This window comes from Falco cherrug, chromosome 7 (assembly GCF_023634085.1).
Source record: "Falco cherrug isolate bFalChe1 chromosome 7, bFalChe1.pri, whole genome shotgun sequence".
NCBI classification, from domain to species: Eukaryota; Metazoa; Chordata; class Aves; order Falconiformes; family Falconidae; genus Falco; species Falco cherrug.
This window is the reverse complement of record NC_073703.1, coordinates 49,055,017-49,079,471: the sequence shown is the minus strand read 5'-3', so window position 1 is coordinate 49,079,471 and position 24,455 is coordinate 49,055,017. Positions and strand designations below refer to the sequence as shown.

At 40.2% G+C, this 24,455-nt stretch overlaps 1 protein-coding gene across 14 annotated transcripts in view; it reads left to right on the top strand.

Annotated features, from left to right (window-relative positions):
- Positions 1–15,178, top strand: part of CD44 (CD44 molecule (Indian blood group)) — a 58,731-nt gene extending 43,553 nt beyond the window's left edge. For 6 of the 14 annotated variants that reach the window (XM_027807945.2, XM_055715839.1, XM_055715840.1 and 3 more), the window contains 6 exons: positions 122–307; positions 2,015–2,275; positions 3,175–3,360; positions 6,633–6,755; positions 8,170–8,248; positions 12,425–15,178. In XM_027807945.2, the coding sequence (XP_027663746.2) occupies positions 122–307; positions 2,015–2,275; positions 3,175–3,360; positions 6,633–6,755; positions 8,170–8,248; positions 12,425–12,641 (1,052 nt within the window). In that variant the 3' untranslated portion in view covers positions 12,642–15,178. The remainder of the gene's footprint in view (positions 1–121; positions 308–2,014; positions 2,276–3,174; positions 3,361–6,632; positions 6,756–8,169; positions 8,249–12,424) is intronic. The other 8 variants (XM_055715841.1, XM_055715843.1, XM_027807948.2 and 5 more) reach the window with 6 other exon arrangements.
- Positions 15,179–24,455: the final 9,277 nt, after the last annotated feature.

The following is a 24,455-nucleotide window of genomic DNA, read 5'->3' as shown; positions in this document are numbered from 1 at the left end:
ATGGTGAGAAAAGGGTAGCAGTGGTTTAAAGTGAACAGGAGACTTGAAGGTGGTGGGAATGGGAGGGGCACAGCAGCACACACAAGGAATTTACAGCTGATTAAACCATCATGGTACACAGCCGTTGCCTTTCCTGATGGTGCCTACCACGAAGACCCAACTCGGCCACCTCTGTCCTCAGATATGGAGCCAGGGCAGGGCACTGAAGGCTCCACGCACCCCACAGACGCCCCCGGCAGTGAGGTCCTCTACAGTACCACAGCTAGTACGAGGAAACCTGGCGACGACTCCTCTCTGACGGCTACCAGTAAGAATAATGGATCATACTCATTTCTCATGCCCAGTGTGAAATGAGGGATCATTTCTTCTGAAATTGACTGTTTTCCCTATCTTTCTTATCCTGGGAGTCTACATACTTGTTGCGGACTTGCAGTGAAATGTTTTCATGATTTTGTTGCATGTGAACATTCCAACAAGAATTGCTACCTCTTAAGGATGCTTTTTCCCCTGGGTCCCCTGTTTCTTATGCCCCCCAACTTTTCTCAGGTTTGTTTTTCATAGAAGGTGATATTGAGAAAGCAATTGTTTTGTGAGGTTAGCGGGTAGTGTAAATGAATCATAGACTTAAAAACATTTTTTCATGTCTGATCATTCCTGGTCTTGGCGTTGCCACAGATTCTCTTAATACTGTAAACTTCTAAATAACTTACTGCAATCTGTTCATGTAGTAATGCAAAGTTCTAACCTCAATTCCTAAGGTCTGTATGTTATCCAACTAAAATTATCCCTAATCAAAATATTTTTTTCTTACTCTAATATTTTTATTGTTTAGTAATGGATTTTTATGACATTGTAGTACTTTGGAATTTTTAAGATCTTTCTTGCATTTTCTAAAGAAAAAATTCTAAGGAAAAATTAGCATTTATGCTGTCTCTTTTCATCTTCAAAATCCATTTTCATCAGGACTGTTTCGTCTGCAACACTTAGGATTTGCTGAAGAGCTATGAAACCCAAAAATTGTGTGGATTAAAATACAGATTTTTCCTCTACTCCTTACTCCTGTTTTCTAAATATGGAAGAGAACCTGTGTCAGCCTGTTAAGCTTTATGTGGTTTGGTAGATCAATTGCAAATATGAAAACCTAAGCATGATTTTACAATTTATTCAAATGTTTTCAACCAGGTCATTCTAATCTTATTCCTATGTAATGACAGGAGTATTTGTACTCGGGTTTTTTCTGATAAAAATGTTTTTTTTTCTCCCTTCTAAATAGTGATTACTAGACATTTTCAAAACTAAGACTTTAGGTTAATGTTGTTTGCAAATACATTTTTTGTTTTCTTTTGCTTAGTGATGTTAACTTTCAGTGGTGAAATTTTGAATGAATATCAACCTTTATTATTCAGTTAATATTTTGAACCACTTGGAAATTCTGAAAGTACATTTAGTTAAGCTATGCTTATTTCTTGCTTCTGTGAAATCCTTACTCTTCTGCATCAGTTGCAGTATTAGCACTGCCAGAATGATTTGTAAAGGATGTTCATTAAATAATTTAATTCCTTAATTTTTCAACTGAATTAATTTTAAGTTCTTCTCTTGGGAGACCAAAACACATTCTTGTGATCATCTCATGGAAAAAGAGAGATACCTAAAAAAACTTAAAAAGACATTTTTTTAACATGACGATATTGTCAATCTCAAATAGTCAGGTCTTAGTGGCTGCTACTTATTCTTTGGAAAGCCTTTACATGCTTTAATCCACGCTGAAATTTAGGACATTAATAAGTAACTATTAAAGTGATCAATAGAGTATTATTGCAGGAAAAGACAAATCAAAAATAATGTAACATATACGCAAGATCTTGTTTGCTTGTGTTTTTCTTTTCTCACTGTATATTCTATATAGGCTAAAAAGAAAAGGGTAGAGCTTGCTAAATAACATAAAGCCACAAAAATATATAAGGTGGGGTTTTCTTAAACATCTTTGAAGTTAACTTAGTCATCATCACAACAGTCACAGCCTCCACTGATGTTCTGAAACCACAAGATATAACCCAGGAAGCGTGGGCACCTCACATCATGGTAACAGCCATTGCCTCTCCTGATGGTGGCCACCACGAAGACCCAACTCAGCCACCTCTGTCCTCAGATATGGAGCCAGGGCAGGGCACTGAAGGCTCCACGCACCCCACAGACGCCCCTGGCAATGAGGTCCTCTACAGTACCACAGCTAGTACAAGGAAACCTGGCGACGACTCCTCTCTGACGGCTACCAGTAAGAATAATGGATCATACTCATTTCTCACGCCCAGTGTGAAATGAGAGATCATTTCTTCTGCAACTGACTTCTTTCCCCATCTTTCTTATCCTGGGAGTCTACATTGTCAGTGTGGACTTCCAGGGCAAAAATCTGTGGTGGGATCTGTGCTGTTGATAGAACTACCTTCTGGACAAGGCATAAGGGACTCCTTGCTAAACTGCACTTGGTGGTTTCTGTCCTTGGCTGAAGCATGTTTCCGGGTGGCCTCCTGACTGTTCTGCAAGACACACACTTTGGTGATTCTGAATCCCCAGCCCCATCTTCTTTTCTTGCGCATCAGTGGGACCAGGCTTGATATGCTTTGGCACTGTGATTGGTGTGGTGGAGGTGCTCTAGTGGGTTAATCAGATGGCTTGCTCCTGTGACTCAGCAGCAGCACCCGCACTGGAGAGTACTGTCCTGGTGGTGAAGGCAGGACAGTCACAGAGGGACTACGTAACATAAATTCTGCCTTCAATTCCTTACTCCTCCTCACCAGTGGATTGCTAGGCAAGACCACCACAGATCTGGCTGCAGTATGGCTGCTCACTCCTGAGTTACAGTGTCAGGTTGTTGCTGTTGTGGTCTCTTCTTCTGAAGGTCTTCCTTCTCCATCTGTCACTGGGATCTGTATATGTAGCCACTGTCTCCCTCCAACATGGTGAGCACATATGTGGTACCTAAGGGTCTCTTAGAAGCCAGTGACAGCGTGGAAAAAGAAGAGGAGGCCTTCATGTCTTCTCTTCTTCTGTGCTTTGAATGAGGAAGATGGACATGCTTTTTGGCTCGCTGTGGTACAGGAAAGAGTGGAATAATGTGGGTGGTGGTTTTGTGAGCACTCACTTTTAAAGCTGATCCTGCTGTCGTCATGGCAGTCACAGAGTCCGTGGATGATGTTAACCGAGAGAAAGCAACCAAGGAGCCACAGTCACCTGGCACTCCTCCTGGAAGTGAAAGTGAACAAGCAAACACCACAGATAGTTCCCATCTCAGTTGGGTACCTGGAGTTTTTCCAGACATTGAAGATCATCTTAACCAATTGCAGACCCCTCTTCCTACTAGTAAGAACAATGAATTAGGAGCATTTTAATTTATCCATCAGTCAGTTATAATTTTGGACAATGGTGATTACCCCAAAAATACGTGTAAATTATTTTCATGTTATAGTTTCCTTTTTCACTTTTATTATTGTTTATAACCTGCTTTTAAGATGTTAAAGGGAATCTCTTCCTGTGCAGAGCAGAGGACATTTTCTAAAAGACTGAAAACAGTGTTTTGGAAATAACCTTTTCTTATATCCTGTTATCTGTATGTGATAACACAACTGTTAAAGTGAACGAGGGTAAACTTTCTCCTCATGCTAATACATACATAACAGCATTTTGTCTTTCTTATTTGCTGGGCACAAATGACAGCTATGTAACACTGAACTGTCTGCAGCTTTTCCCTCGTCTATATTCCCTCTACATTAGTTGAATATGTATCGAAAGAAAGGTAATTCTCTGCAAAACCTTGTCTTCTAGGTGTATTTGCTGCTGGTATCTTGCCAGTGATTAATTATAGTTATGTTATTGGGCTATTATATGTAACTGACATTTCATTTGTGAACTTTTTTTTTAAAGGGCTATTCTTCTGATAGAGTTAGTGCAGTTAACAGTAACCCTGTTTACTTATTACACCAGCTATAGCCTTTCTTTTTGTGTGTGTGTGGTCACATGCTAATAGTACAGGAAATGAAGGGACTTTTCCTTATTCCCAAATAAAATTTCCACAAAAATAATCATCCTAATGTTAAGGTTTTTTCCAAATGCTACTTCCCATTCACACTAATCAAAATATGATTTTGTGCACTTTCTTGGAAGTCAGTGGAACCATCCCAGAGCTGATTGTCGCCAGTGCTCTGTGGATGTTCTTTGCACGTAAGCAAGATTATGTACCTATATTTTTATGGCATTGTACAGCAGACACTTTAAAGATACTTCTATTGCTAATTAATGATAATTCATACATTTTCAGGTAGACTTTGGCCTACTTTTTATTTTTCTTCAGAATTTTATATAAACTCAGTAAAATCAACTCTATCAAAATTGCCTGAGTTACAGTATTTTGACATAGGTACAGTAACATAAATGCAAAACATGTATTTGATAGAATCTTATTGGGAAGATAAGTCTGATTTTAATAATAATTTCCTACTACAACAAACTTCTTTCTTGACTTTTTCTGCCCTACTCACTTAAGTAATCCAAGCTGCCTCCTTAATTTTATGTGCAGACTTTACGCACTATGAAAAAATGTTTGCTACCTTTCTGTTTTGAGCACATAAAACCTGTAAAAAATAATTTTCAAGGTGAATGTCTGGATTGAATGTTTGCATTCTCACTGCCCTGGCAAAGGCTTATAAGGCCATATTCCCAAAACTCTTCCTTTTTTCATTTATCTTCTCTTGGTCCTTTTTAAAAACACAGTACAAGGGAATTACTAGGACACTACCATCATCATAAAAGAGGTTATTTATTGAAGGGTTCATTCATTTGTAATGTTGCCTCACATAGCTGTAATGTGATGGAAAAGATTCATGAACGTATTGGCAGACTATAGTTAACGGCTTTCTCTGAACAAATGAATGGCTTGATGTATTTTACTACTTTTTTTCACTTGCTTTTTCTCTACAGCAATGTTTAAGCTGTTGCCTTACATCACGCTAATGACTGATCTGTTGTCCAAGTGTCCGTGGAAAAACAAATCAGTCCACTGAAGGAACCCAAAAAATAACTGTCAAAAAGAAAAATATCTAGTTTGTCATCAAAATGAAATGTACAGAGCTTTTAAGGATCCCACCCTGCCACTTGCAAGCAACTCCCCAGAGCCAGAACAGCAGGGGACTGGACTGAATCCTGCTGTTTCTCGGTGCTCAGGGGAGGGGAAGGGCAAATGTAGCAGTTCTCTAAGCACAAGAATTTTAATAAATGTCTGAGTGCCTTTCTAAGGGGCTTTGTGGTGGAAAAGCTATGGCATTTCTCAAGGATGATATAAAACATCTTAAAAAAACCCCACCTGCTGAGATGTGGGGTAGACAAGTGCATATGTTCCTTTTGGTCAGCTTTCTTGGAGGCTAGATCAGGGCTCTTAGCTGCTGAATTTGTGCTCTGTCCTGTGTGGTGAGATAGCACAAAATAACTCACCACTTGGTAAGTTTCTTGTTAATAAAAATATTCAAAACATCTGGAAGATTCATGAACTACTTGCTGGCTGAGCTTAACAGAGGGAAAAAACATGCTATTAGGAAATGAGATCAGAAATGCTGGCTAGAAATTAGTTGCAATGTGTGTTAAAGAAAAATAACTTTACAGCTGATTAGAGAGAGTGCTTTGTTTTCTGTGTTAGAGTCTGGAAGAATTCAGAGAAGTGAAGATCTGTAATATCTTTTTTGTAGTGATAAAGAAGTAGTAGTCCCAAATGAAATCACTATATCTGTAGGCTGCTGATAATTGTAGGTTTGGGGTACCCATGTGGTAACGGCGTGGGCCAGAAACATAATTGTGTAAAAGTTCAAGCAGTATAACCAGCACTGCAAAAACTTGGGACTGGAAGTAGGCATTTTGATTTAAGATGTAATACTGTCTTTGAACCAAGTTAAAAAACTTATTTAAAAAGGAGAAGGGGATCGACCTCTAAGTTTAAAGAGAACATTTTTTATATTAGGAAAAATATTTCGAATTTTTAAAGTCCCATTCTATACATAGCTATCAAATTTAAAATCATTCAGGTAATCATTCTTCTACTTTATGAAAGCATTAAACTTTTAGAAATTCAGTTTTATCCTGTGTAGGAATAAAATTAAATGTTATAAAAGTTCTCCATATTGGTCATTTTAGATTTAAATAAAACCCTAAAGTTTTTCTCCCCCTGCCTCTTCTTTTCTCACTTTGTTTTCCCCATGGAACAGACAAGGTGTTTGACTTGTATGACAAAAACCTCTTCCAAGAGTTGCCAACATTCAAATGTCTTTACATTTTCTCCAGAAAATTTCTAGAAAATTGTAATTGCATTTTGGCTCACGGAAGTATAGCATAAGCAAAACTGAAATATATGAGAAAGACAATAAGGGAAAACCATGAGTTTTATTATTAAAAATACTAAAACTAGCCATAGTTCAGATGACCATGATTATTATAGTCTATGTAATAGCTTTCAGTATAAATAATTTTTAATAGCCTCAGCATGAACTTTCTAGAATATGTTTTTTTAATTGTTAAAATCATAATGTTTGTAACTCACTGTTAAATATCCACTAAGCCTATTTGGCCTAACAGATTGTTTTTTTCTTTAGGATCTACCTCCAGTATATACGGTGATCAAGGACCGCACAAGGGACATTATGAATCCACTACTTTCCCTGGGGACACCACAACAACAAAAATAGTTTCACAACGAAGGTCGGGCCAGGTACCAGGTAGGTTTTTGAAGTCTCATGTTTTAAATTTAAGCGCAGAATTGTATTGATATGAACTGAAGTAAGAGAGGAAAATCTAGGTTAATTGCAGTTGTTCAGACTTTGTTCTGGATCACATGGTATTTGGCATTTTCGCTAGCAGTCTGAAAAACGGAGCATATTGTGACTCACATAATTTTCCAGAAATATCAAGATGAGATAAATCATGCATTTGGAGAATGGGATTAAGATCCAAATAACCTTTCTAAACTGATATGAAATCAGGCAAAATTCAGTAAAGGTATATGCAAAGAGAATCCACGAGAACATTCGGTGAAAATGGTAGCTGAGACGAGTGTTGCAGAATTAAAACGGAACAGAGAGAAGCCAAACCCATGATACAATTGCAGAAGAATGCAAATATATTCTGGGACATATTAACAGTAAAGTTATTTTTAAAACAGAGAAAGTAATTATCCTACTCTACTGAGGCCCAGCAAATCCAGAGCTGAAGCTTTATATTTGGTTCAAGGCATTGCATTAATCACATAGAAAAAAAAATAAATACCTGAGAAGAGCACAAAGAAAATTTTGGAAAGGTAACTTTTGAAGTAGTCATCGTTGTCAGAGAAAACTGAAGGGAGATATCAAAAGGACATGCTACAAAAAGAATGCTTCTCAGTTTTTCACCATGGAGTAATAATAATTAAGTGATAAGAAGTAATTTGTTTCAAATGAAACATAGAAGACTTCTTAAACAAGGCAGACTTGTTTCAAACAAACAAAATAAAAGAGGTAGTTCTTAGGAGAGGATCTCTGTCAGTCATAGTAGTACTGCATAAAGCATAGTCTACTGGAAAGGTTGTGAAGTTTCCTTTAATAAAAATGTTAAGAGCAAATGGAATATTCCTCACCCATCTTCTTATTGACCCTGTTTCACTGGAGTGAAATGTAGCTGATATGACCTCTGAGGGTCCCTTGCGGTTTTGTAGTTCCTTCTTTTTTTAGGCTTTGCCCCAGAAATACCCCTTTAAGTAAGTTTTTAAATGAAAAAATGAACATTTCGCTCTACCTTTAAGTCATCCTGCTTTTGTGTCTGGGATTACAGGTATACCATTGCAAAGCCTTTTCTTTTGCTCTTGGAATAAATCAGTGACAGAACTCCTCTTCACCTATGTCCACCAAAGTACAGTGTTTATAGGTGCCAACAGTGATGGGATATTTCATCTGAGTTGGCCTGTATATAGCTGAATGATGAAAAGTATTCAGTTTACACAGAAGCACTTCGTAAAACAGACAAACATTCATGTGAACTAGGAAAAACTGACAGTTTAAAGAATGTAAAAGAGCTTGTGTTCTTGCAATTCTACAAAACAGCAAAACTACATGAGCTCCATTAACACGCTGTCCTCCCCTCCCTCAACTCTCCCCACAGAATGGCTGATCATAGTTGCTGCTCTTGTGGCTCTTGCGTTGATTCTTGCAGTGTGCATTGCTGTTAACAGTCGGAGAAGGTAAGGTAGCCCCTTTTTCAAAACACACTGCCTTGCTATTTTCTTCATCGAGAGGTTTCAAAGCTTCGTGGAAAGGCAGAGTAGCATAACACAGGAAAGAGCTTCCTCTGTGAAGCACTGTGAGTTGGGGTGTGGGGGCCACCACGTGAAGTCCGCAGCTGTATAAACCATTTAGTCTTCACTTGTAGATGGAAACTAACTGTACATATATCATAGAGAATTAATTATTCTCTACCTATTAGTTATTAATGGGAAAATCCTGCCCACTGAGGGTGAAAACTGTGTGAGATGGACATAGCAACCTGAGGATGAGCTGAGTATCACCCTCCACCATTAACAGTGTTGTCTGTGTATAGTGTGGAGGAGTGTATTGGGCAATCACTGTCACATGGTGAATTTGTTCATTCCAAACAAAAAGCAGTATCACAGCTGGCAGGGATATAGTCTAACATTGCTATCAAAGCACTCAATAGCTTTATTTACTCCTCTACAGATGAAGAAGCTGAGGAATAGAAAGTTGCAGTGATCTGTGCAAAGTTAGCCAGGAAATTTGAAAAAACTCTAGCCTTAAGAGGCTATAATATTCTTAACTTTCTTTTCTCTGGGGGCTGTTCTGAGGTTACTTCTCAATTGTCTTAAACAGCTTTTTGCTACTTGAATGTTAAAGTTGAACCCCTTAACAGAGTAACTATTTGCTACTTGAATGTTGCATTTCAACATTTTTTATCAGAGTAACTATATAACATGTGGACAGAGTAACTATTTGCTACTTGAATGTTGCATTTCAACATTTTTTATCAGAGTAACTATATAACATGTAGAGGTTCTTGTTCAGGTTCATGAGCAAATTTATTCCTAGTCTGCTGGCTCCAGGAAAGCACATGATAAAGCTTCTATGAAATACTGTTAAAGTCCTCCAAAGCATGGCATGGGTGCTAAAATAAAGCATTGCCACTGTGGTGAGGGAGCAATCCAGGCGGTCCCTGACCTTAATGCAGAAGGCCTCTATGCGGCAGAACAGTGCAAACTAAATGCCAAGTTGTAATAGTAAACTGATACAGTTTTGCTGAAGTCAGTAGTGGGATGCTACCTGATACGTTTGACCTGTGACTGTATCCACAATATCAGTGCTTCTCCGACAGTATTATTAGAGACCTGCTGAAATAAGAAAGCTGTCCAACATACGGTGAGACAGAGAATGCTACAACTTCCTTTCTGTGAAATGATTCTGGAGTTACACAGCCTGAATGGCATGGCTTATTGATTTATATGTTACTTTCTTACGTCTTTAACAGTAGAGACTGCCATAGTTTCCTCCCTCCACAGGAAGAGTCACCATAGGAAAACACAAACAGGGCCACTATGACTAATTATAGATTGCATCTGATAAGAAATGAAACAACCTCAGAGCTGTAAATTATGCCCTAGATACCGTTAATGGGAAACACCTTTTACTTAGTGCTTCCATGCAGCTGGGAGTGAGTAGGAAAGAGAGAAAGTGTGTGGGGGTGCATGTATGTGTACAAATGCATGGATTAGACCCCAGAATATGTGTTAGTCACAGCAAGGAAATAATTTTGAAGCAGCAACGTACTCTGGTATGCTTAAAAGAAGTGGATTGTTTTCTTTCATTTTAGCAGGATCCAAATGATAACATGAATAACCTAAGGATTCTTTCTTCATCTATCCTGATAAGCACTGATACACGGAAAATTCATAGAGAGGCAGCTGGTGTGCGGTCAGAGCACTGCATGTGAACACCGACTAATCCAAAACCAACAGCAGCGCTTCGAGAAAACTGGATAGCTGAGGAAGGAGGGTTGAACATTTCAGGGTTAGCTGAGCAGCAGCTTGAGAATGTTTCAAGCATTAATTTATTTAAAAAGTGAGAATAAACTGTGTTTTTATTTGTTTAATGCTGTCAGTTACACAATTTTTCAAATGAATGCTAACTGCAGCATCTCCAGTTTCTCTCATTCAGGTTGTCTGAAAAAAGCCTAATGAAGCATAGGCTTCTGTTTCAAGGTAGTTACCTTCCTGCTTCAGAAATCAATAGATTTAGCCTTTCTAGTTAGGAGGTCCCCATGGCAGAGGTTTCAAGTATTTGAAACAAGCAACTGGGCCTCCTCAGTAAACAGCAAATTGTTTGGCAACTATATTTTTTTTCTTTCTTTCTTTTCTTTTTTTTATTTTATTTTATTTTTTTGTTAAATTGGTGTTGTCATAAGTGATCTTAACCAAAAATCAAAATGGCCAAGGTCCAGTGTGATCCTATTTAGTTAGTTAGTTATTCCTATTGTTGCAAAGACAACTGCCTCTGTCTGGTGCCTGTCATAAAAAAAGTTAGGATCTCCTTCCAGGGTCCAGAAGATGCTGCCCAGCCTGACCACCACGTCAGGAGAGACATTCTGAGCCACTCTTCTGAGAGGCTGTGAAGCTCCCCAGCTCCTCGCTGGCCTCTTTCAGCATTTCAGGGCTGCAGAGCAGAAATCATTCCCAAGGGCATGTGTAATTTTATCACAGTGAACTGAGCTACTTTGGATAAAACAACCCTCATCTGTCAGGCAGTAAGCATGAAAAAAGTAGTTACTTGGACGGATAATAGTATAAGTGAACTGCCAAATTAGTCATTCAGACAAAATAGGCTTCCTTTAAGAAGAAAGCACTTTAAAATAAAGCTTCACAGAGACATTGTTCCTCTTAAGAGAGCTGTGCTTTTTATATTCAGTTTACACAAGACTGTTAGAGGACAAGTAGGTTGTTCAGCACTGTGTAGTCAGAGAACTGTCTTAACAGTCTGGGGCAAATCTAACTACTGTACTGCTAGTATTTTTTTACTCCCTTGAAGAATACACATCCCACATTGACCAGCATGCATCAGTTTTGGACTGGTGTCGTGGTGTAACCCTGGCCAGCAGCAAAGCACCACGCAGCCGCTTGCTCACCCCCCCCCCCAACCCAGAGGGATGGGGAGGAGAATCGGAAGGGGATGTAAAACTCAGGGGTTGAGATAAGAACAGTAACAGGTAAAGCAAAAGCCGCGCACGCAGAGCAGCAAAGCAAAGCAAGGAATTCATTCACCACTTCCCATGGGCAGGCAGGTGTTCGGCCACCCCCGGGGAAGCCGGGCTGTGCCATGTGTAATGGTTACTTAGGAAGACAAATGCCATAATGCCAGATGTCCCCCCCTTCCTTCTTCTTCCCCCAGTTCATATACTCAGCATGATGCCGTATGGAATATCCCTGTGGCTAGCTTGGGCCACCTGTCCTGGCTGTGTCCCCTCCCAATCTCCTCCGACCCTCCAGCTCTCTCACTGGCAGGGCCCGAGAAACTGGAAAGTCCTTGATTTAGCATAAACATCACCCAGCAACAGCTAAAGACATCAGTGTGCTATCAACCCTGTTCTCACATCAGAGCCAAAACACAGCACTGTACTAACGACTAAGAAGAAAATTAACTCTGTCCCTGCTGAAAGCAGGACAACTGGTGATTTCTTTACAAGAGTGTGTGTGTGTGTGTGTTAATCCAGAGCTACATATAGAATTTATTGGGCAGCACTACAGTGGGTAACTTTAAAAGCACAGTAGCTATTTCCAACCTTGATATCATAAAGAGCTATGCTGTTAATAATAGCAAGAGTAGTTATTTCCTTGCTGTTGGCAAGCTTCTAGGCCTGACATGCTAATACAAGGAAGGAAAAAGTTATCTTGTATAATGAGGCGAGCACTTGATCCAAACTTTTTGCTATCTCAAGTACTTGAACACTTTCAAAGGTGTGGTCCCAACTCTGGACTTAGAAGGACCCTGTCCTTATAGTGGGATATCTAAAAAGTTCATAAATGCTATATATCCAAATGTTAGAAAATATTTTCTAGCTTTCAGTAATGAATGTTATTCCTATCTGTAGTAACAAAAGATACAAATTGAATAAGTAAGCTCCTGCCAAATTTTATGAGCATAATGGTGGATGCTTTCAAAACCAAATTATGTACTATGGAGAAACTGTATGTTTTGCATTGTATAAGTGTGCACTGGCAGACACAACTGTCATTTCCTCGGCACTGGCAGAACAAGTTTCATTTCCAAGCACCTTTTCCTAAATAGTGACTTTCCATTTTTTTCTTATTTGTGTTAGTCTCCATTTTAGTACTTACTTTCTTTTTATTTCTTTCTAGATGTGGACAGAAGAAAAAGCTAGTGATTAACAACGGCAAAGGGGCAGTGGAGGACAGGAAGACAAGTGGATTAAATGGAGATGCCAGCAAATCACAAGAAATGGTGCACTTAGTTCATAAAGAACAGTCAAATGACCGAACAGGAGCATGTGACGAATTCCTGACCATTAATGAAACACAAAATCATCAGGAGTTTGACATGAAGAGTGGAGTGTAACAGTAGCAAGTTGCCAAGTAGATCAGAGCTGGGGAAATCAAAATCACATGGAACCTGGACAGGAATTCACAGATGCACTGTGCTACTGATGTCTTTTGAACATAATTAAACATAAGTTTTATTCATTTTTAATCACTTTTAAATGATGTCTGATTTACAAAATTGACATTTGCTTTCTGAAATAAGCCCCCAAGAGCTGCCTAATGTCGTCAGTTCCCATTTCCTACACAGAGGACACTCACTGTGTCCTGGGTGTTAGGAGGCATACAAGTTTACGTCATTGTTCCCCAGATGGAGGGTCTTCGCTGTGCGGAGCTGCAGAAGTATCCAGTCACTCCACCTTACAGGCATTTAAGGTACTAAACTTGCCATGGTACAAGAGTAAGTGAGGAACAAATGTCAAGACCAAAAATCAAGTTTAAATCAAAACGGCCTCCTATACAATGTCCAAAACATCTGAATCCTTCAGCAATGCCTTCCAAATGGGAAGAGCAATAGGTGCATTCAGAGTCTGCCAGTATAAACAAAAAGTGATGTTTTAAAACGATTTATGGCTTGGTCTGCAATAAGGGAAACCCAGAAGGACAAAATTTATTTATCTTTGTTTTTAAATGCCTATGAGCATACAGCAAGTCTTCTTGGGAGGGGGAATAAGGAGATTGAAACATGAGCTGATACCTAATAAATTTCTGTACTTTATTATCCTAACAATCTGTACAGTTATCCTTGAGTTTTTGAGGTGTTCATTGCTTTTCCCCCTCCTTCCTTCAGTTGTCACAGTTTGTGCATGTTTTTAATGAGGCTGTTAGTTAGGAGAATGAATAAAACAGAATGACCCCAGCTCTATCACACATGCACAAAACAAGCAATTGGAGGTCGTTAGGGAAGATGAAAGTATTTTATTTCTAAAGAATAGGTCTCTATCATCTGCTCCATTTTACTTAGGAGATGCTGAGCCTAGTAAAACTTGTTTCCCCTGTAACAATTATGTTACACCAGTTTGCTGATATTTTGAAAGTTACATTTCCATGATCTTGCTCACTCTGAATTCTATTTCATCCATGTTTTTCCCTCTGCTTTTTAAAAATACCGAAACAAACATTCTTGCTTATTGGTACCAGAAGTTCAAATTCTACAGAAAAGATCAAAGAAAACTAAAGGAAACTCTGCCAGCTATGTAATACAGCAAAGGAGCCGCAGCTGTATTGTTACATGCTTTTGTTTTGTCCTTATGTGTCTGTTATGTAAAGTATTTGTATTAAGCTATGATGCTGTGCATTGTATCAAGATGAATTGTCAGAAAAAAAATTATATACTACCAGTGGTCTGTGCCATTTTTAAGAAAGCATATTGGAATGGAGGGAGAATGATGACTTTTAATTGGGCTGCCTCAAGAAGATTCAAGTAAAAACAATCTAAGGTAATTGCGACCAGTGGTCTGTGTCAGCTGTGGGGTGGGGAATGTCCTGTAGTAGCATTATTCAAGTGTTCCTGTTCACAGACCATAGCACCTCCTTCGAAACTGCTCTGCTAAAGCATGTTATTTTATGTTCTCCATCTGAAGCAATTTGGAGGATGAGTATTCAGCTGGATAAATACTAACATTAGCTAGCACTGGAACATAAAGCACAAGACTGTTGATTATATTTCTCAGTCACAGCTCTCCAGAAGTTTCCCATGTGTTTCATCAACTTGCTCAGTGCCCTGGTGTCTGCAGGCAGATCTCCTCAGGGGCAATTTACACCTGGGCAAAAGGTCCCAAGAGGAGGTGTAATTTTATAGTACACATAGGATGATTTCTGACTTTATGTAGGTCAGCATTTTTCATCTATGAACACAGCTTGTGGTCCAAACGTGTTCAAATAAGCTTCAGCTAATAGAGTCAGGGTGATTTACACTGTCAGTACTTGTGGTCCACTGTCAAACTTCTCAGACTTTTGATGTATTTTAATACTGAACTGTGTAGTGGGAAGTTTTTTGACTCTGCATTGATTTTTGTTTAATTCCTGTAATGTTTTAAAGCAAGCTTTTCTATTTGTCATTATAAATCAAAACGATCTGTTGAAGGCTGTGTTTAAACTGGTGTTATGTACTCATTTCACTAAAGATGGACATCCAGAGTAAGAATTATTCCTCTCTTTAAATCCTAATCGGATATGGTTTAATCAAAAGGAGACATTTCATTGTCTTGAAGGCTGAATTTTTCCACAAAAAAACCCAAAAGGCTGTGGCATGATATTCATCTCCCTATTCAGATATTTAATGGAGAATTCCACAAACTCCTTCTAATTTATCTAATGTTCAGTAGCTATAAATGCACAGACAACACTGTTTGGCTTCTTTTTATATTTTTAGGTAGGGAGATGCTCAAGTTGTCTTTATAGAGGCGATGCCATTTTTTTATATATGCTGATTCTTTTTAGATCATGTCATGTAATTCATGTGTAATTAAGTCTCATTATAGTTTCAAAACTAGTTGGCCATTTCATATGTGTAATATAGTAAGTATTTTTATTAATCTTGGTTTTATTATTTGAGGGGTTGTTTGTTGTGTGTTGTATTTTTTTATAGAGAGCGCTTGATATATTTGCATATTTATTTAACAGATTAATCCAAATGAAAGAAAATATTATCTCTAAATTGTAACTAGAAATAGTATTTCTAAAAGCACATTGAAATGTAAAATAAGGTTCCAAAAATAAACTTGATTCCACATTGAGGATAAAAAGTAAGACCAGCATTATTAGTGGGAGAGAGGTATTCAGCAGGATAGTTGTGTTTAGTACTGGTGAGCTGAGGGTCATTTTTTCTGTTTGCAAACTCTAAGCCAGGCTCAGCTGAATCTGTGTGACCATTTCTTCTCTGCCAGCCTCCCATAGCTTCCTCAGGTGCTCTGGGAGTTAACAATTAACTCAGCTTCCCTCTAGAAGCAGACAGCTGGGTCCAGTTTGAGATCAACCCCATAATATCTTGACGACTGTTCCTGGCTCACTGAACTGATGGGATTTGGGAGAGCGCAGCACCCAGCAAGAACCAGCCATTCCTTCAGGCAGCTGACGGACAAGTTGGGTCTTGGTCTGTCCTTGGTGCCTGGAAAGAATGAGGATCTCTCCTTAAAATGCTGAGGAGACCAGAGAGGACCTAAACCAGACCCTGTGATCAGCTGGTGCTATTCCTTTGTCTTAAACAGTTTTAAAGAAATGTAATCCAGACCACCTCTCTCATGGAACTACTGTCTAAAGCAGTAAGTATATTTAACAGAGGGGTTGTATGTTTTATGAGAATGTAATATTTTCATTGGTCAGTCTGGGGTGATTGTTTTACCTGTATTTTCTTGAAGACCTTACAAGGAACGTTTGGTTAAAGCAGAGAAAGGTTATGCGGCCATCAGGTCTGCCTCCGTGGATGGTTAAGGTCTTTCCACAACATCGGTCTCAAAATTATATTTCTGCACGTTTCCCATGTGATAGGGGTGTCTTTTGTATGTCCTTTGTCAACAACAACGACAGCATCTGTGCTAAGGAGCTTGAAACACATTGCCTGGAGTATTATTAAAGGACAATTACCAAGTGCCTCTTCAGCACATAGGAAAAAAGCTAGGCAGGGACAGAGTACATCACCCTGGTTAGGGCTGATCCTCATTGCTCTTTTTGTAGACAATCCTCTGACAACTGTGTTCTGCTTCAGCATACGTAGACGCTAGGGTATTTTGTAAGTCAGTAGGGTTTATTTTATGCTATATTAGGCCATTGGCAATAATTATTTCTCAGTCTTATTAAACGATTCAAGGTTCTGACTTCTCTGGTTGCAAGAGACTTGATTAGTCAAATACAAACCCTTTGGGTAACCACAGGTGCTGACTAGTTTTCCCCTGTGGAGGGGAAAAGGACAGAAAGGTGGCAGGAAAAGTGCTGGGCTGGGCTGTTCCTTACGGTGCAGTTCCACCTGTGTGGGAGTGGGTGACAAACCTTTTCCTTTCAGGGGGCAAGATTTGTGCAAAGGTGCTTTTGGGGTGGGAGCTCTGGGGGATCAGGGACGGAGGGAGGATGAGGTCACTGGCAGAGGAAGTAAAGTGAGAGTGAAATTTCTGTGCTGCTGCTACCGGGAAAGTCCCTCCAACACCCCCAGGACTTTGGCACTTCAGTGTTTCACAGCTCTGAGAAGGAAAAAAGAATTGGCCTTTTCCTGTGAACCCACCACCACCAAATGACCCTCTACATTCACTACCTCATTTGCAAACCGATTTTGAATAATTTTCCCCTGGTAGCTTATTTCTCATTATTACTATGCCATGCTGCATGTGGCATCCGCCAAAACCATGTTGAGACCAAGCAGCTGTGACGATGACAAATGAGAGGCAAAGCACAAATTTAGCAGAGATGAGTAACAGTTTCTTTCGTACAGCACAGAGACTACTTTTTGTCTTCCCTGTCTCGCCCATTTGGAGTAAGGTTAGCAACGGCAAGATTTCGAGAACTTTTCTCTTCTTGCTCATCTTCCTGTTTTGAAAGTACCAGACTTACACAAATCTTCACATAGGTCAAATGTGCTGCTGCATAGTTTTTTGAAAAGTTGAAGCTGATGAGGCAAACCTATCATCAGAGAAGCTCTCCTGACCTCAAGGGCGCTGGTTATTGTTAAAGTGCAAGTAAAGCAGAGGCAGTGAAAGCTTTACATATGCTTTAAACACGGCCTTCTTTCAAATTTGTCTGGATGGTTCCAGCAAGCATTAAAAAGGTTTTGCCTGAGCAACAGTTTCAAGGAGCCTCAAACTTTTTATTAAACTTCTTACTCTACAGGCAAAAGGGTTTTGGATGAACAAGTGGATGGATGAAACTCATTTTCACACATTCCCTGCCACACAGATCTGTGTGTGGTACGCCAATGTGAATGTCATTAGTTTTGTCTTTTCTTTCAGAAAAAAAAAAAATAATGAAGTTTTGGATCAAAACGAGTCTACAAAGACTGTCAAATGAGAAGATGACTTTTTTGTTTTCAGAAATAGACATAGTTTTAATATCTCGGATAGAAGATCTAGCTGTGCAAAATTACTTCTTTGTTTTGAAGATTCACCATGCTTAATACATAATATGGCTTTCCTTTTGTACTAAAATGAAACTCCTACAAGTAATTTATTTCCCATTGTAAAAAATGTCTGTGTAAATTTACAGTAAAATAGGACTTGTCAAGTCAAATAAGATCTGAGATAAATTAAAGTGTATCTATCCGAAAACCCTCAAGCATTTTTTAGAATATTACTGAAAAATCTCACTCTGAAACACCCACCTAACTCGGGCTTTAGCATCTTTTTTCTGGTGCTGAAGCTGAAGCAAGAGGCTGCCTTGTAGGTGATGCCAGAGGCACAGCTGAAGTTAGGGGCATGTAGGCTGGCAGTGGGAAATCAGCACAGAGCTCACAGGCAGCAGAGCCGCTGTACATCTGACAGGCTCCAGGTCTGCTGAGTGAGTCATGAAGGCCTTCAGACTCCCAGAGCAACCCAGGGCAGAAAAGGATGAGAAAAGGCGTTTTCCACCTCTTCTCCAGAAGCTCTAGGTTTTGTACCTGGCATCTGAAAGCCTTGCCTCAGACAATCACGTTAGGGTGAGATCAACTTCAACACCCATATGCTAGTCTCACATTGCAATGTATGAATGGTTTGGTTACAGCAGAGTTTTAGCTTTAAATCTAAATTTACTTGCAGTCGTTGGTGTGCATCTAGCTTCTGGCACCACATACTCAACAGGCTCTTTTGTTTTTCCTGGCTTAATCTGAAAAAAACCCCAAAAAACTTAGATCATTTTCTGTGACCACATTTTCTTTGCATGAATCGAGACTCCAGGCTTTAATTTTACCCAGAACAAACAGTAATAAACTGGGTATGTTTTGCCTTATGATTGTATGTTAAGTCTGAGTTTATATTCACTACTTTTTATCAGCCCCTGTTTTTTAATAACAAGCATCTGGTTCAGGGCTGCTGCTGCAGACTGCTGGCAGCACTCTTGTGCAGCTAGCTCAGAGAGGCAGTTTTCAGCAGCTTTCAGCCTGAGCCTGTGGAATGAGTGTTTCTAAGGTGAGCCTGTTGTAGCTGAGCCCCGCATCCAAACCACAGTGATCTTGGCTGACAACAGCACAAGAAGGGGGAGAAAAGCCCTCCTGCAAGTGCTCTGGACTATAAACATCAACGATACAAGCCTCATAGCGAATCTCTAGAAAAAGTACGTTAAGTTCATTTTACTTTTCAGATGTACAAATGATTCACTGTTTTGACTTTTTTCAAGCTCTGGCAATGTCATGTCTAAATGCTGCCTGTTTATCTGTACCCTGGTGTTCAAGTACATGGGGTTTGTTTTATGTTAAAATTGGTTTACGATCATTCATTCAATGAAGCATGTTTTTTTCTGCAGCAATGGGTCATCAGATTCACCAGTGGAGACTAGTTTATAGTTACTGGGTACTTCCCTGCAGTTGTTTTGTGGTTCATTTTCTAGTTAATGTTTCTTTCGTTCACCAAGAGAATCTGAAATGAACTCCAGGTAAGGATGCTTGTTTGTTTAGCCAGTGACTTAAAAAACAAACGTACCCTCCATTCAAGAAGGGTGACTTTCCCTGCTGTGTAGAGGACAGGTATAAAGCCTATCCACTGGTTACATGCCGGTCAGAAATGGGAGGCACAAGGTCCAGAGCACCAGCTTGCTGCTGGTTCACTGCAAGGGCGCGGGGGCTTCCTCGGGGAGCCTTGTTTAGGGCCATCGTCATTCATGTGGAGCAACACCTTCAAAAATCAGTGCTAAAAAATAAGTTAACAAAGCTTATTTGATCCTAGGAATTTAGGCAATATATGTAACCTAGGTGAAATGAGGGAATGCATTTGAGTGCATTTCCTAGCCTGGCCCCTCTTCTCTCCCCTTCGCAGAGTGGGAGTCAGCTGCCTTTTCTGGCACAACTCCACAGCGGCATTTCTCCAGTGGTGTCTGTGGACCACAGGATAGTGATCCATGGAGTACTTTCAGACACCCCAGTAAGGAAACAGTCAAATGGAGGTAGATGTCTCTACAAATGGCTGCAGGAAAGGCAAACGTATTTTATGGTTCGCTCACGAGTGAGAATGAATAGCACACCACTGTGAAAGACAGACTCTGGGCTGCTTTGCTAAATACTCATCCTTGTACTACTCATCCTTTAACTACAGTTACAGAAGCACTGTAAACAGTGTGAGGCCTTGTGCCCCTGGATCCCACCCCCGCAAGTTTTGGTGGGCAGCGGTCACTTTGTAATTTATCTGTCTACACAGACACGTTTTTCTTATCACCGCAGGACCTGCCTGCCTTGCTAACCCTACCGCGACTGCAAGCCCTGGTCTTGCACATGATGTGTTTTCCTTCCCGCGCCTGCTGCGGCGGTGGAACGGTGCGGTGGCACGGTGCCCATGCTGGGCAGTATCTGGCCATCTGCCAGGGCTGGGGACCTGCTGCAGCTTTGTGTGCCCGCACGGGGCTCTGCACAGCTCTGGGGAGCTTCGGAAGCCTGGCAGCACCGAACCATGCCCAGGTACTTGTATGTTCTTGCACTGGAAGCAGTTGCTGCAATAACCCTTGCTAGCCCAACTCAGTGTCATTTTTAATGTTGTTTTCCTCCTAAAACACTGCAAGTTGGGGCCACCTGTTTCTTTCATATCCTTGTCCTGTTTACATGCACTAATAGAAAAGAGAAGACTGTTAAAGGTTTAGCAGCCCTCAAGTGTTCTCTCGGTTTTTCTTTCATGCCTGAGAGGGTCCGTGACTCACTGTGCTTTATAGCACCTATAGCAGATGCTTTCCTGTAGAGAGGGACACATTCCAGATACAAAGACACTCCTGAAATAACCTTTTTCTCTAAGACTGAGGACATGTAGAAAGAGGGCACACAAGGGGCTTGCAAGGAGGGACAAATCCATATAATTGCAGCATTGGGTCCTGCATGGGTTGGGGTTTTTAGGTCATTCTTGCAGAAACATTGCTTTAAGAAAAGCATCAAACATAAATCACAGTGTAGAGTCTTTAATTTCAAACTTTTTGGCATGATGTGGAACAGAGGAATAACGACCTTTTATGGTAGGAATTTGAACGTACACAGTGCACATAAAATACCTGATGGGGAATCCTGAGCGCAACAAACATCAGTGAGGAATTCTACATCAGCAGCACACATTTATTAACAGTGCCTGTTGATGAGGCCACATCAGGATGTTTCCGCCTCTGGCAGAAAGCGGCAACGTGGTACAGCAATGGCAGCAGCTAGCTTGGGCCTCAAATGTCTCTTTTGCCAAAAGATCTTCCCAGGGCCGGGTCAGGACTTCGCTCGGTAGTGACTGCATGGGCAGGCTGCCAGCTGGAGCACTGCCAAAGCCACTTCCTGACGTGCCTGGATTTTCATTGGAAACTTATCAAGTGGATGCTGGCCTTGGTTAGATTAGTAAGAAGCAAGCCCAAGGTTGTGCAGACTGTTAAACCTCACAACCCGGGTTTTTGTTATGTGTCTCGCTCACACAACGGTAGTTACACTATTTCCGTAACGTGTGCTACTCTGAGCATACACGTCTAAGCTTTCTCTCCATTCTTAGCAACGGCCAGTCCTCCGGGCCATGGTTTACTCCGTGAGCATCTCTTAATTCATGTACTAAACAGAGTTGGTTTCTTTGCAAAGTGCTCCAGGGGTTCAGCTACAGGAGTTATTTATTGACTTTTTTAGAAGGGCTTTGAGGAAGACACTTATTTTTCAGCAGCCAGGAGAGGCAAGTAGATTTCTAAAGCAAGTGCAACCGTTGCACTGTATCCTCCTGCCCTTCTAACATCTCTTCCCACTTCTCTAGACTTTGTTGCCAAGAACTGTAGTTAGTGCACCCTGGCCTTTGTGGCAAATGAGCTCAGTTGCAGCCAGCACCCCGGAATATGTGAAGGATATAGTGAGGGGTGAGATTTCTAACCTTATGTCAAAGTCAGGTCCACCTCCTACCCTGCCTGCAGTTTTCAGGCACCAGACTGCGTTATCTGAGCTCCTACCCAAAGCATCCCTGTATTGAGCCCAGGCTGACATGAAAACTACACATATAAGCCATGAAAATTATGAATCAACATTTATTGATGATATGTACATAAGAGGTACAACACTTAGTGAAATACTATATTCTTAACTATTTCCAGTACAGAAGCAATGTCTAGTTTATTTTATACGCGAAAGTTACAGAAATCAGTTCACACCGTAGGAAAGCATTAAAAGCAAATGACTACTGATTATTGTGAGGAAGAGAGGATCTGAACTACAAAAATAGACTCAAGTCTATGAGGCATTCCAACTACAATATACAAGATCAGAGCCCAGAGTTGGGAGAATTGTTATCATCTGCATTCATTAGTTTTTAAACAAACTGTGCTATAGATACTGTACAGTATGTCATTTCAAAATCTGGGGAACTTCTTGTGTGTAAGGGAAACACCAACCTTATCCCTCTTCCTTTTTATCCTTTTAACATGAAACATCTGAAAACATTCCAGCTTGTGCCTGGTCGCTTTGAAGAGGGAGCCAGAGGTGATGACTAGGCAGCACACAGCACTGCAGCGTGCGGTTCCTACTGTAGCATCGTAATGGGGCTCACCAAGCAGGACACGTTCTGTGCTTTGGGGCCCGATTTTGATCTCCTTCTACTCACAGGGGATGATTATATTGATGAGATCCAGGCCCAGGGTATCTAGAAACAAACCAGCTTCTTCTCGCTGTCCCAAGCTCTTTCAGAACCACCTTCAGGTTTTGCCCCAGAAAGGTCTTATTTTCTTACAGATCTGCACTGTAGCCCTGATTTCAGGAGATTTTTGCCACTGACTATATAGTTTGTACGTCCGTTTATATGATCAGACATACTTTATGTAAATAACAGGCCTGTACAACAACCACGGTAGCTTGAGAAGCATTTAGCTTAGCAGCCCGCTGCTGCCTGCAGCCTTGCCCACTCACAGCCCTGTGACTGCACTTGCTTCGCTGGCGTCTGTGGTCAAGGAGGAACTGGAAGTGACTCAGAGGTATCCTTCGATGCTGTGACGTGACTAAGGGCTGAGTGATTCACAGTGCATGAAGAGTCAAAAGCAGCCAGGGCATCCAGCAGGAACACAGTTAGATGGATTTTCCCTTATTCATTGTGCCAATTTAAATAGTGACTTATTAAACTTCTGGTGATAAGAGTCCCAACATTTCAAGCAAACAAGAAGAAAACAAAACAGAAACCAGTAATTCTAGGTGAACATTAATTCTTAATGCTTAACAACTGCATTTACAAGGCAGCAAATCGATGCTGGGATTGCTTTCACTCACTGCCGGGGAACTACGCACATGCAGGTACTAACACATACCACACTGGTTAGACAGCTGAAAACTCAAAGTAACATTTACAGTAAGTTGGCTGCATACATGATTCTGAATGTTATCAGAACAGGATACTCCCTAACAGGCAGATAAAGCAGTTACTACTACAACCTCATCAGCTAAAGGGCTAAAAGGAAGCAAACTCAGATACAAATGAAAAACAGAAAGTAGAACAAAGTTTTAAAAGACAGTCCATTTTTCTACTATGGCTCAATACACAGACACCAATTAAATTAAATTAAAGCACTGCTACATATACTGTATACACCATTTCACTGAAATTACACATTGATAGCTACGTTATCTACTCTAAGTGCAGAGAGGCACTGGACATCATGCTTTAACAAAATGTCAAAACTGGTATCAATAAGGTTTTACAGCTATTAGTAACTCAGCACAACTCTACCTGTGGTTCCTAGTAAGATAATACCTGGTACATCTGATTTAAAATACAAGAAAGAGATTAAAATACAAGGGTATACCAACACACTTCCTATATGTGTATCTACTAGAAATTTTGTCTCCAAAACCTCAGCAGAATAACATGGCCCCATAGTTTTCTGAATAGTTGAAGTATCAGTCACACTGGGACAACAGTACTTGCTATTCAATGTTTCCTTTGTTTTGGATCACAGTCAAAGAGCTAGTAGGCCATAAAAGATTTTTCGTGATGTAATTGTTACGAATATTTATATTAACTTATTTTTATTCCTCTAAAAACTGTTGCTTGTTAATCAAATAGAAATTATCATAGCCACAGACTTCATGCCAACAGGTATTTGCCCAATGGGAACAGATGACCATGATAGAGAAGCAACTGTCACTTGTCCTGGTCAAAAAATAGAGTGGTTGTTCTCTTTAAAATACATAAGAAAGCAGGAGGTATTTGTACGGATGCTACCCAATTACATTGGTCCCGTGGTGATGCTGTTGGTCCCTTTTCAAAAAGGCAAAGGCAGACGGCCAAATCATGAACTCTTTCCACAGGCTGAACTCATATACACTGGATTATAGCAAGATGGACTGGGTACCTGATAATGTACTTCCTGCCCACCCAGATCTCCAGTTTTCTATAAACTGTATTCTGAGTCAGTCAGTTACACATGATCAGATCCTAAGAAAGAACTGCAGGATTTGGCAAAGGTAACACCAGAGGAAATGACAAAAGTGAGGGACGATTGCCCAAGACAGTCAACCTAGAAGATTGTTCAGATTATTACAACATTGTTCCATAATGAACTGCAGCATTTAAGGACATCTTGAAATACCTATTTAACTTCTTGCATTTTGTGCTTTGTTTATAATTCATCACTGAACATAACACAAAAATACTTCATTGATCCCAAATGTTATAAGAAAACTGTTTTTTTTCTAAGGTACAGATCACCTTTAAAGGACTATCCCCATACCTTATACGGTCAT